The 14,641-nt window shown below is 32.6% G+C and overlaps 1 protein-coding gene across 9 annotated transcripts in view; it reads right to left on the minus strand.

Moving 5' to 3' along the window:
* The window catches only part of LOC118183531 (phospholipid-transporting ATPase ID-like), a 370,912-nt gene that overhangs the window by 43,344 nt on the left and 312,927 nt on the right, over positions 1-14,641 (minus strand). For all 9 annotated transcript variants that reach the window (XM_085826193.1, XM_085826190.1, XM_085826195.1 and 6 more), the window contains 3 exons: positions 8,910-9,088; positions 3,587-3,843; positions 2,100-2,283 (listed from right to left, as the gene is read on the minus strand). In XM_085826193.1, coding sequence (XP_085682319.1) covers positions 2,100-2,283; positions 3,587-3,843; positions 8,910-9,088 — 620 coding nt within the window. The remainder of the gene's footprint in view (positions 1-2,099; positions 2,284-3,586; positions 3,844-8,909; positions 9,089-14,641) is intronic.

Here is a 14,641-nt window from a genome sequence, read left to right on the forward strand (position 1 = left end):
AGATTTTGAATTATAATCTATAAAAGTTTTACTATCATCTTAAAGTAGATTCATTTTGACACATACTTGCAAAAAATTAGAGACTTTTATTCAAAATTTCCTAAGGCATACGTGAATTTACATACTGGTGCATTCTGAAATTTGGCATATTTGTTATAAGCGATAGTAACGCCAAATGTGGTTTACATACTTTACTAAAATCATTTGAAAGTATGAACGATGACTTTTTTCCGCTCATGTACAATGTTGCTATAAATTAAAAACTTCGCCAAGTGACCTACTTTTGGCGCAAACTAAAAAAAATGCGCCAAGATAAATCTTTATATTTCTCCATAAATTTCTCACCAAAAATTTAATATCTAGGCATAATTTGAGTCGTAGAAACAATGCTGTATATAAATCAAATATATATCCTAAGTCGCGCTTTCGAGACATGGAAAAGGCAAGTTAAATTTCAACAATTGTTCCAGTAGAACGGGAGATATAGAACTGCCCCCCTTTTTTGTGTGCAAGGTGTACATCGAATTTCTTGGTTATTTAAAGTTTGTCCAGATGGATAAAAAACCAACGCCGAAGCTCATGCTTCTTTATAATAATTCAATTTATTGAACTCAACAATTATTCAAACAGAAGTAATCAGCATCATATGACGTTTTTAAATTGATATTTATAAACTTCACTTTAACGTATTAGTTATGGAAAACGTGGCGGTATAATTATATAATTAAAAACCCTGTATAATTATTCTAGTTCTACATTATGTGCTACAATTACATTTTCGGTTAACCGTAATCTTGTTTATATTTCAGTCATTGCCAATGACGCAATGTGAAGCATTTAAATGTTTGTGGTCTAGCATTTTGGTAAATTTTAATATTTAAGAGATTTGTGTTTATTTTATGCTAATAAAGGAAAAAAAAGATTAGTACTTATGTTATATGCATTCATTTATCTTAACTTTTAAATAATTTTTCGCATGATATTTACAAATTACATGGTTAATTTGTTAGTACTTTAACATTCCTGTAAATCTTAAAATCGTTTTCCAATATTTATATGAAAACATCTACAAGTAATCAAAATCTTGCAAATTAAAAGAATATAATTCAAAGGAAAATTGTAATTTTAGTTTTTCGATTTTTCGCCGAAATACTCTGAACCTTTCACTTTTCAAACAGTTGCCACCAAATGTTATCGCCCTGTATTATGTTTGAAGAAATTAAATGATAAAGAATCTGCATAAATGTAGGTATGTTTCTCGCATTGTGATAAAACAACGGTACATAGAGCCATCCAGTTTTGAATGACGTAATTCTTCTGCGAATATGGGCATATGGAAGCCAAAATCTGAAATTTGGAATTTGTTTTATTATCAATTTCATATTTTGTAAAACTTTAACGCATTTTTGTTTAACAAACTCAAGGATTTCAAAGCGAGCAATAGTAACGTTGTACAGAAAAAGCATTTTTATCTCCAGCGCGTGAGACTGTGTATCGGAAATTCTAAAGATATATGTTCAGTTTAAAATTATTTTGCGATATTGCTCTTGAACTGAATGTTATGGTTTAAGTGCGAAGAACATGATATTTAATTTAATAAACAAAAGTAATACACAAAATGTTAAAAAAAAGGCCCTGGACGTAATTTTAAATCTGAAACTTCTCAGATTTTCTTTTTTTTTTTATGTATTGTTATATTTTAAAAACTACAGACTACAGACTTTTTGTTAGGTTGTTTTTGTTATGTTATATGTTACCAAAAGCATTTTAGAATTATGTACTTTGTCCTTAAATAAATTATTACTTTTTTATTAACTCCCAAGACCTGTTTCATCTTTAATGTTAATACTAGACTTAATGAATGGAGTATTCTGATATATATTACAGAAATCTGATAAAAATTGCACAATAACTATGCAAGAATATAGTTTTAGTTAGTTAAAATGCAATATAACAACATAAGTAACATAACAAAAAGTCTGTAGTAATAAATTGTAGCGAAAATAATCATCCCTTCAGCTGTATATTTATTTTATTAAATGATATAGTTCAGCGCAAAATACAACTTTCAATAAATCATCCAGGAATTTCATACTCACTCTTAATCATGGACACATCATTTGCACCATCTCCTATGGCCAAGGTAACAGCCCCCTTGTGCCTTTTGACAAGGTCAACGACAAGGGCTTTCTGCAGGGGAGTAACACGGCAGCAGATGACAGCTTTGCATTGGCACGCCACTTCCAAGAACAATAACTCCATACTTTCCTCCAGTGCATGAACCTAGAAAAAAATTATGATTTTGAAATTGAACAATTTAACATATGTTAACAGCCTGAAATAAATATTTGACACACCTGTAGAGACCAAAAATGTACGGAAAGAAGGCAGGTTTGTATGACTAAATCATTTTTCCGAATGACTGCTATATCAAAACTTCTGTTCATTGATTAATATTCAGCAAGTATTAATGACCTTATAACTCACTTTAATTTCCCTAACCAGTTACTTTAATTTCCCTAACCAATTACTTTAATTGCCCTAACCAGTTACTTTAATTTCCCTAACCAGTTACTTAAATTTCCCTAACCAGTTACTTTAATTTCCCTAACCAGTTATTTCAAATTTTTTATCTGGACTCGTTTCATCTTCCTGCCAGAATGTAAATTTTCAGCTTGCACAATATTCAAAGTACGTAAAAAGAAGTTAGTACTTAAATGAAGATTTAGGAGGATGATATCAGAGCATATTCTGCCTGCTTTAAGACCACGTTGCTAACTTGGATTATGTAGCAACTAGGAATTCTGCAACATGGAGTTATTCTCCACGTTGCTTCATTCAGGCTTGCTAACGCCGACTTCAGTCAGGACCAGAAGTTAGTTAAACTGCGAAACCGTGAGGGTATACTTAAATTTCATTAATTTTAGTTTATCCATTAATTTTAAAACCAAACGTGTTGGCTTTTGTAACCAAGAATTGGTGCCGTCTGTTAAACTCTATTTGGATTAATAATAGGGTCATTTACACCCTTTTCCTGTCTCTGTGGTACTTAGAAAGATATAGTGAAAAGTCACAAGTTGTCTTTTTAAAGTTCTGGTCTAATTGTATGTTAGCGAAGAAGATCTGATCTCTTAATATTCGCTTTTCAAAATAATAAGAGCAAAACCAATAAAACTAATTTCTAATACCAATACCAATTATTTGACTTCTCAACCTGCACGCGAATCCATCTGAGCATGCCATGAGGGTGAGCCGTTAGAAAGAATGGCCAGTAGTAGACTTACCATACCTCAAAAGTTGCGCTGATAAGTCTTTTCAAGCTCTTTAGTTATGTCACTTATGTAGACATTTAGAAAGACTTCAGACGTAGAGGATAAGCAAACGTAAACCGCGTTTTTGTAACGCGGGCACTTAAGACTGAAAAACCATTCTTACATGATTTGAGGATTAGCAGGCTAGAAAGGGTAAACTATTGACAAAATGAGGAAATAAAGGCTGTGAAAGAACATTTCGCGATTTCATGTAAAGGATGCTGTCACTAAATAGCTATAATAAGTTATGAAAAGAGATTTTTTAATGGACAAACCAAGCTATGTCCATTGACAACCAGGGCAAATCCTCCTGTAGGGTCGACAGGCGATTCGACTGCGTTGAGATCATTGTGGAAACGGACGACGTTGCAGGATGTGTTCCCTTGACTGTGTGCAAGAACGTTAGCGATGGATTCTCGGAACCGTTGGAGCTGATTAGATACCTCAGCGTAACTTGTTGCGTCTACGATGAAAATATCCACCATCTCGTCAGATAGAAGATGACAGGAATAGCCGATGTTTATAGCGGTCTCTGAAAGTCAAAAAATAATTTTTTATACGATTTAGAAAACTGAATAACAAAGCTTTCAGTCAAGGTGATTTTAAAACGAATTTATCGCAAAGTTATTTAATAAAGTCGCAAATTAAGAAATGCTATTTCGGAATGGATTAAATCTATGATATTCAGCTGTAAAATATCCAAAATGTGGTAGTTTCTGGTAATAATTTTTGATGAATTTAAAATATAAGCTTTTTTTGTTACGAAGTACAGGATGGTTAGAAAATAACGTGAAGTATTCAGTATTCAGAGCTCTCTAGCGAGTATTGGACGAAACATTGCAAAATTTGATGGACATCCATAGTGGACCATGGGATTACGATTTCTAGAAGAGAAATAGTACCAAAAGTCGCTACCAGGAGAAATGTTGACTGTGCAAAAGTGTATTAGTGTGAATAATGGATGATTAAAAGCCAAACGAATTTTGCACACACCAATTTTGTTGGCAACAAATGATTGTTATTTGCAAATGAGGCTCAATATGACCACCATTGTGATGTTCCAAGAGCTGCATACGTTGGAGAACATTTTCCATAGTTATTGGTAACATATTGGTATTGATTTGTCTCACCTGTAACGTTATCCGATTTTTCAAAGTTGCGATATCGGGGACATGTCCTTGATTTCAAAACATTGAATCACATTTCGTAAATTTGTTATGCTCACCGGTCTTTCGCCACTTCTTTAACCGCCAAAATTCACGAATGCGACACGGGCATTCTCATTCTGCTGACAATACAGCTTGGCTAACAAAGCAAGATCTTATATAACAGTCATCGAAAGGCAGTAACCTCAGAATGATGTGCTGAAAATTCTCCCAGCCTTTCCTTTTATACTCACGATTGCTACACAGAAAGCGATTATGCAAATTAATGCATCTTATTCAGTAAACAGAGTCATATTTTTTTAAATCAAAATTCGATGGTCCTCTATGTACGCCCATCAAATTCGGTCATGTGTCGTCAAATATTTTACTAGCTAGAGGGCTCTGAATTCCTCACGCTATTTTGAAGCCACCCTGTATATCGTTTCAATAATTTTTAAAAAGTGCATAAAAAAGCTAATGCAACAAAATGTAAAATTAAGTACATGCTTTGGAAATTTTTCTCCAAAACATTCTACATAACCCAGTGTTTTTTCAAATATGAATGTCATTGGAGCTTCTTTTCTCAATATCTTAAATTTCTGACTGCTGCTTCAATTTTAGAAGGATGATAAAGACTTCATGACTTCATTAGATTGATTCATGTTGCATCGCTATGTCAATACGATGGATCAAAAGACTTCATGACTTCATTAGACTGATTCAATGTTGCATCGTTATGTCAGTGCGATGGATAAAAAGACTTCATGACTTCATTAGATTGATTCAATGTTGCATCGTTATGTCAATACGATGGATCAGATCAGAGAACATCTTTCCAAAAGTAAGGCCTCGATGGATCAGCTCAGAGAACATATTTTCAAAAGTAAGACCTCGATGGATCAGCTCAGAGAACATATTTCCAAAAGTAAGACCTCGATGGATTGTGAGTGGTATTATGTCACTGATAAGGTGGCCATCGGACATCTTGGCTTACTTATCCTGCTAATTTCTGGTTAATTTTCGAAGTCTCATTATGGTCGAATTCTTAATATTTAAACTAAGGTTTGTAAGTTAAAAGAAACAAAATAATTAACGTCAAAGGTAAGATGTGTAGCTAACGTCAAAGGTAAGATGTGTAACGTCAAAGGTAAGATGTGTAGCTAACGTCAAAGGTAAGATTTGTAGCCTTCTTTTTTCGTTACTTATGTACTTGCCTCAGATGCTTTAAGTCGGGTTTAAAAAGAATTTGATTACTGTACAGATATGTACCTGAAATTAAGAATGCACACACAAAACCTTTCTTACAGTGCTTCTGTGCAACTTAAAAGAACGTAGCACGTCATATCTTCAGCTATGTATTTTGAATATTTGCTTTCATTCTGTGGTCCATTTAAATGATAAAGAGTAAGATCGAAGTAAGTATGAGTGTATTCATCTAATAGCATATTCCCAAGGAAGAGTTTACTCTCTTTTTTACATTTGCAATTTGTTCTTAAATTATAATATGCAAAAGCTTCACAATGCAACGATGAGTTACGGTTTGATAAGCCTTTCGTCAAGGGAAAGTAATGTAACTTGAAAGTGTATGTAATACAAACAACTTATGCATGCCACTGTTTAATATAGTCCAGCGTAAATGTGATTAAAACAATATAATTTACATCGCAGATATGAAAACTATCATTTATAACGCAAAGTTGCTAACACAAAACATATTATTTTTTTTATGCTGAAATTTGTTTATGCTACAATGAACAGCTACAAAAAGAATGCTTAAATAAGCAAACGCTCCAATATAACGATACAGTTACATTTTGATAAATCCAACGTCAATTGAAAATAATGTAACTCGAAAGTGTAAGTAATACAGACAATTTATGAACATTAAAGTTTAGTCTACTCCAGCTTAGGTACGCTCAGAAAACTTACAATTATCATTTATAACGCAAAGTTATGAACACAAAGCATATCTCATATTAAAGTTTTTTATGATGAAATTTGTTTATACCAAACTTCAAAAAGAATGTTAAAACATGCAAAAGCTTTGATGTAAAAATGAAGTTAAATTTTGATAAATACATCGTCAACTGAAAATAATGTAACTCGAAAGTGTATGAAATACACATAACCTATGACTATTACAGTTTAACCTTGTTAAGAAGCCTATGACTGTTACTGTTTGCCTATCTCAAAAATATGCCCCAAAGCCTACCATTTATCATTTATAGCGTAAAAGTATTAACAAAACACAGTATGTTACAGTGAAATTTTCTTTGTAGAATGAAATTTGTTCAATATAATAGTGAAAAACTGAAGCACAAATGGTTGCATATCAGTACTCAACATCAATATACCCATGAAAGCGGAGAAGGCCTAAAGCATTTAAGGTTCAGAATATGATTTAACTCTGAAAATGAGTAATATATCTGAAAATATCAGTACTAAGCATCATCTTTATAACATGAGTTCTTGCCACAAAAGATCCAATTCGCTTGGAACTTATGGTGGTTGTCTTTTAAAAAAGTTCACACTTACATATTTTACACAAACCCATTGTATAAAATCACATATTACATTAATTGTAAATAATTAAAAATAATACGTATATAAGTTTTGTTTTGCTCAAATAAAAATAATTTCTTTTTTAATGAGATTAATTTTTAAATACTATGCAGAACATATTCTACAGACAATAATTTAAAAAAAAAAGGTGCTATTCAGAAGTCATTAAACTATGAATTTCAAGATTTAATGATATGTATTAATCTGTAAGTTCTATGTTTTAATGTTTTCAATAAATAAGAAAATATGTCTTATTTTATTTAACTAATAAATAAAAGTTGTTTAATGTTTTGATGTACAGTACCAGCCGCTTATTAAAATCACTTCCGTTCCAAACATATTTCGGTTAAGCGGTTGAGCTTAATAGACGACGATTTATGTATTGCAGATTGTAATAATATCAATATAAAATTCCTCTAGTAAAATAATAACTAACAACTAGATGCAATAATTAGTCATAAAATAATTAAAAATGTTTCATAAAAATACTAGTGGTTTTTCTAATCAGCACTTTTCAATTCAAGAGGAGGTTCGAATCTTCCCCGTGCGTAACGTGTTTACAAGCCTGTTTGCCTTAGAAAGTCTGTAAGGATTCTAAGTTTTACTAATGTTTATTTTATTTTAAATCTTTACTATCACTTCTTATTTTCTACTTCCGGCCAGAATTAAAAGCTTTTGACTTATTTATGCAAATTTGTCTTGCTAACGCCAAGTACTTAAGTCGTGGCTTTTTGCCAAGCAAAAGAGAGGAAGGAGTGATTAGAAGCAGGCCGCTTGCCATAGTAGTTTTACTCGGTTGCTGGTTGCCTTCAAGGCCAGAGGTTTAATCCTCTTGATAACTTTAAACGTATCGTAGTTTTAGCAGCTCTCTGTACTACATACGGCTTTTTGTTAATTTACGGCCAATCTTGGAGTTAGGCACTTGTTTATTAATCCAAAATTAGTTTAGTTAGAGTTTTAGTTAATATTTTTATATTCTTACGTTCAGACCACAAGTGGTTGGTCTCTGTATTCCGAAGTTCCGGAAAGCTCTGTAAAGATAGAAAAATAAAGGGTTTCGTATACCCTTCCTATGTGTATTGTCTACTTCACAATTTATTGAACATAGCTTTAGTAAGCTGCCTGTTCCGAGTCAGGACAGTTAATGTTTCCAAAGCAAGTAAAGAGGAATACTAAACCTGATAAGTCTTCCACGAAGGCATCCCTGTCCTTAGACAGATAACCTTCGAGTGCTTTGCCGTAATCAAGTAAACCAAAACACTTCAAGAGTTTTTCTTACAATTTACAGTTCCTTTTTAGATTCGATTGATGTTGTTGATGATCTTCGATAATGTCTTTATGGCATGGGAGCACTCAATATGTAGTTCTCTCGCCAGGATGGTGATAGGAGAATAGGGGTAGGAAACCCTCGCACCTGTCCACCAGGGGTGTTGTCCATCAAAATTTGGGGCGGAATTGAAAGATGTCGTACTGTCACTTGTATGGTGCTCAAGGCTGTAGCCAATGACAGGGGCAATCTTTACTTGCCATGATATAAATTTTGTAGGCTTGTTCTGATATTACTGCCAGACAAGCGGGATAAGTTATAACACCACACAATAAACCATTGAGTTTAATAAGTGTATGAGTACTGCATTTAGGAAAAAATGAAAGGCAAGATCAATACGAGACTGTTGGATTCTTTCAACGTTATCTTCTGATGTTTCTCATCCATAGGCAGCTCGTGTACACAATAAAAACACATACACTTTATCTTCTTGAGTGACTCAGTTAAATAAATAAAAATTCTATCCATTTAATATAATATACACACACTTTTCAGAGACCTCGCGAAATCTTAACATTAATTCTCAGAGATTCTGCTGCATTTTAAACTCTTAACATTTATTACCTTGTTTGTCTCCAGTAAGTACCCAAAGCTTGATGTCAGCCATAGCTAGATTGGCAATAGCATCAGGCACTCCATCTTGCAGCTTGTCTTCAATGGCTGTCGCACCCAGAAGGATCAAGTTCTGTTCGATCTCTTCGTAAACGGCATTCACTTTCTCTTCTCTTTCTTCCATGGAAGTGCTGAAAGGGAAAAAAATGTTCAAACACCGAGCAAGAAAAAAAGGCGCTTTTGTATACAAGGCAATTTAGCATTTGGCAATGAGAATGTAGTTGCTAGATAAGACTGAAATATTATATAGATTTGTGTTTATTGTTCAATAAAATTGTTTGCTTCATAAATTTATATAACGGTATTACCTTAGTTTATTGCAGCTTGATGTCCGAAACATAAGTATATTTTATATTTTTAGAATGAATCTTATGTAAAATGGCAAGATTTTCTTTGTTTAAAATCAGTGCATTTTAGTATATCTTATGTCTATTAATAAATTATATTTCAACGTAATATTTTAATAGTTGAAAATTTCCTATATATAAATAGGTACCTAAAACAAAATTATTGCTTCAGTTATTTAAAATTAAACGTTATATTTAAGGGATGTTTAGAATATTTAGAATGCATTTTATGTAAAATGGCAAGATTTTCTTTGTTTAAAATCAGTGCATTTTATTATATCTTATGTCTATTAATAAATTATATACCAACGTAATATTTTAATAGTTGAAAATTTCCGATATATAAATAATAACCTAAAAGAAAATTATTGTTTCAGTTATTTAAAATTGAACGTTATATTTAAAGGATATTTAGAATGAATCTTATGTAAAATGGCAAGATTTTCTTCGTTTAAAATCAGTGCATTTTACTATATATTATGTCTATTAATAAATTATATTCCAACGTAATATTTTAATAGTTCAAAATTTCCGATATAAAAATAAGTATCAAGAACAAAATTATTGTTTCAGTTATTTAAAATTGAACGTTATATTTAAGGGATATTCTCATTCGGAAGAAAATTAATTTCTAAAAGTTTTTTCTCACATAGAAAAGATAAACATAGAAATCTGAAATTTCATTTTAATTAAATTCTTTAACATTTTACTTTAAATATCTGATTTTTTTAAACGCGAAACCGGACTAAATCTTTAGAATGATGGCGAATAATATGCGGTTGGTGACATCTGCAACATTTGACAGAATTTGATCTAAGAAAAACAAAGCATTTTTAAATCAGAAAAATTATCCTCAACATATGAATTATGTCACTTTATTTAAAAGGAGATTTCTCTTCATTCTATATTAATTTGTAACTATCAAACATCGTAATAGGTAATCAATTCTGATGTTCAAAGCAATTAAACACATATACAGTAATTGCGCGTACAACTCTACAGAAGAGCCGCTAATAACATGAAACAGGACATACAGCACTTACAAGTAGTTCAATGAGCTATGCTGATATACCTTTAAGAAACCAATGGTCACTGTGTGATGAAGATAAAATCATTTCATACGCAGTTAAATGTCATGACCCACTAGTTGAAAAAGGCTAATATGGTACTTAAGCAACAGTGTCTCGCATTCTTGTTATAACCATTACGTGTACACAATGTTTAATCTAGGTAGCGGTGTATGCTCCACCTGCCCAAGTCTGAACCTAAAACGGGACAACTGATGAGACCGCCAGTGGTGACAGAGTAATGTCGATTGCAGCAAACAGCAATAGGACATCGGCAATAGAACGGCCTCATGGGTCCCGGGAAGGTAATTTTAATCTGGATAGATAGCGTAAGCGGCCTAGGGTAAATTATAAGTGGCCCTTACACTTATACCACGTAACCTATATTGCTACATAAAAAAGGTAATAAGGAAAAAAAAAGTGAATTTTTAGCCAATTTTTACACTGTATCGGATAAAAGTTATATAATGAATGAACTTATTTCTTTATTATCATATCTATCTATCTATCTATCTATATATATATATACTATATATATTGTAACTAATATTGCTTAAATGTCATTAATTTGAAATGAACGTTTTTAGTATAATTAGAAAGATTGAATTTCTTTCTTTCTTTCTTTTCTTTTTTACTTCCTTGTACGAAGTAAAAAGGAAGTATTGTAATCGCGAAAAGTTTCAAGCAGCATATTTCAACGAAAATATCCATTTTGACCGCTATCGAATACAATTTAACGATGTTTTTGCTTGATATCTGTACGTAAGGACAGAATAAAAAACTCGTTTCCTCCAAAAAAATTATAAAACTGCTTTAAAATGAATTTTGAAGAGAATTTTTCGGGGCGTCTGTACGAACGTATGTACGTACGTATCTCGCATAACTCAAAAATGAGTAGCCTGAGAATGTTGAAATTTTGTATATAGGACTGCTATAACATGTGGACGTGCACCTCGTATTTTGGTTGCAATCGGCCGCACCAAACGTATATAAGTATGTTTATATATATATATCCACTCTGTTAGCCGGCTCAGCGATCTCAGTTTTTTTACTCTTATATGTTTGTAAATTGTACATTTTTTCTTTAAAAACGATTGAATTATGTTGTTCTTATCTTCCGGTTAAGGTTTTTATGCCTTTAGTAAATCTGTCTGCAATATGTTTAGAATTATCAACAATTTTAAAGTTGTTTAAGTGCCGCTAAGCCTAATAACTTTTTTTGATGGCAGCCATTGCTTGTTTACATTTGAAACAGCAGAATAGTGGATTTGTTGCCCATCTAGAGAAACTTAGCTTCGCAACAACAAAGATAACGTCTTCATTTATTATTGCGAATTAAATCATGCTTAATCCTTTCTGGAATTTTTTCGAGGAAATAAGTGTTTAAGATTTACTTCGTAATTTTTAATACAGATATTTTGAGTTTTTATGTATTTTTGACTTGTCGCGAAGTGAGAACTGAATAAATTGAATGAGAAATACTCAATCGTCTCTGAAAACTGTTTCTTTTTTGTTTGCTTAATTTCTTTTATACATCGTTCTAGCTTTATTGTAGTATTTGAATAGATGATGTGACAACGATTAGATAATTCTTTAAAGGATATGAATTTTGTGCATTCTGAGTCATAACATGAACGAAATATAATACTGTTAAGTGAACCTAGCGCCAGAGTGTCACTATGGTAAACAAATAGAGTGAATTTTAAAGATTGCATTTATTCTATTGTGGTTTATGCGCTGTCGGCGAAATAGATTTAATTCAATCCAACACGTTTAAATGAAATGCAAGAAAAATGCGTATAATTTAATATTCCGTACAAGGAAGTCATGTGGTGTACACATCAGATTTTTTTTTTAAATCATAGTCATTGGAAGAAATGAGGGGGGGGATACTTAGCATTATTTCTTTCATCTACAATTGTAAAACACAGAGTAGACCGCAGCACATATTTAAAATCAAAATATAAAACTTTAAAATCAATTAATGTACTGATTAAATTAGTATGTCAAGCATTTTAAGTGTAATATAATTCCCAGCATTTTAAAAGTGAAAGTGGAAAATAAAGTGCTGTGCTGTTTAAATTAAGTATAATTTACCGTTGCAATTATCTTTTTATCTTTTTTTTTATAATTTATTTGTGTTTCGAAATTCATGCTATCGACTCGTCGAAGTAAAAAAAAAGACTTGCATTAAAATGATATGAAATTATTATATTGAAAGTTGATGTATAATAAGAAACAGAAGAATAAGGATATGTAGGATATCATCTTTCACGACCGACAGATGGCGCTGCACGCCATTGGATGAAATTCTTTTGTGAAAACAGCACAGACGAGGGCCACCGAGAGGAGACATAAAAAAGGTAATCTACGACGTTATAAGGATGAAAGAACTGTTTTTTTATTTTACTTTATTGTGACAATTTTCTGTAAATATTCGTGCTCCTGTCATTTATTTTCATAGTGTGTAAAAATCGTTAATAATTTTCATTCAGTGTTCAAGTTAAAATGTCATTTGGGGACTCGTGTATCTATTTCCCTAAGGCATATAGTTCTTAACCCATATATGAAGTAAATTTGCAGATGTCAAGGCAAAATAAGAAAGTTATCCCCACAGAAATTAAGTCAAAAACATTCCTTGATTTATGAACATGATTATGAATAAAACCGCAAAACACACCATGACAGAGAGATAAGATGTGATTATTTTGTAAGAAACCTCGAAGTTGAAAGATGACACTGGAATGTGTTATCGTGCTAGTTCGTAACAAAAGTTTTTTTTTCTTTAAGGAGGTGAATGCATATAAATACGTATTGTATTTGAGATTTCAAGGTTCGTTTACTCTGTGAAATTTGATAACTTTCAATAGGATGTTATGTGAGATGACTCATCACTATAGATAATCTGATATGAATTGCAAGATAAGAAGCGAATGTTTGCAAAGAGTCGCTTCAGTTACGTGTACTTTAGTAAATACGAATTCTTCCTAGAGATAAAAACTGCTTATCAAGTGGGATTTCTTTCGTGAAATAAATAAGGGATTTATATTTTTACGAAAATTGCAAGCAATCGAAAATGAATACAAGGTGTCTGCTAATTAATTGTAGAATCTAATGCATAGAGTATGTAGTAATAGATTCTACTTAATACCGCTGACATAGTGTTATTGTTATTAGTGTTATTATAGTTTAAAACATGGATATTAAAAAGTATTAAAAGATATTCAATTGTACGCCATTAACAAAGTATCATACTTTGGAACGAAGTCCACTGTCAGCACATATTCAAATGATATCGCCTAGAATCAGTGCCTGAAATTACTATTTCAAATGGTTTCATTTAGCCCAACAACAACCGGACGGATGCCATTGAACACTGGTAGTTCGTTCCAGTGTCCGAGTTCTGGTGAATGGGCTGACTGTTTGGGTTCGTGGTTTTTCCAATATGTAACGTGAATTCGAGTCAGTTTCTCCCCCTCCCTCAAAAAAAAAACTTTCATTCATGTGGCCAAGATGCGGAATGTTTTTAGGCCAACTAAGAAAAGGATTTAGTGATACGATGTCCCAGACTTTTCCCAGAAAAAAGAAGGGATTTAAATTTTCTTCTGTGTAGCAGTGTAAGAAAGGAATATTTAACTACCTCGTCTGCATATCTTCGAGCTGTTACAGAACCTCCTTGAAAGACATGCAGCTCGGTGCGACCACTTGACATGATTTCTCCCCAAACCTTTAAACCGCTGTCGGGGAAACGGGATATTTCACACACAAGGGAAGGCAAGTCCTGTTTTCCTTCCTCTCTCCGCGTGAAAACACGTCTAGAATCACTGTTCAGATTATGTCTGGACTAGTCAGCAAACAGTACTCGGCACCAGTTGTCTTGGCTCCATTGAACATGACACTAGCACTAGTGTAGAAGAGCCCCTCTGAAAGCTTGAAGAAGTGACACACAAAACCATTGGTTTTTCTCGCATACAGTTCACTTTCGTGTAGCAGTGGAACAACTAATTCGAGATTCTGTGGGAAATTGAAGGTCTAAAATCAAATCTCTTGCAGTCGCTTCGCGGTTTCTTCTGACCGACAACGTCACTTATTGCTCTTGGTTGCCCTAGACTGGGTTATTTATTAACTGCCCTAGACACTCTATCAACTTAAAAAGCGGTTCCAAACTCTTGATATGACATTTAGAGTTATGAGGTATTTCTCCCGCCTTCTTAGCCTTCGTGGTGTAGTGGCCAGCATACTCAGCGCGTAATTGAGAAATCCGTGGTTC

The sequence above is a fragment of the Stegodyphus dumicola genome, chromosome 11, assembly GCF_044657685.1.
Source record: "Stegodyphus dumicola isolate Sdum_Otavi_A_Nest chromosome 11, ASM4465768v1".
Lineage (NCBI taxonomy): Eukaryota > Metazoa > Arthropoda > Arachnida > Araneae > Eresidae > Stegodyphus > Stegodyphus dumicola.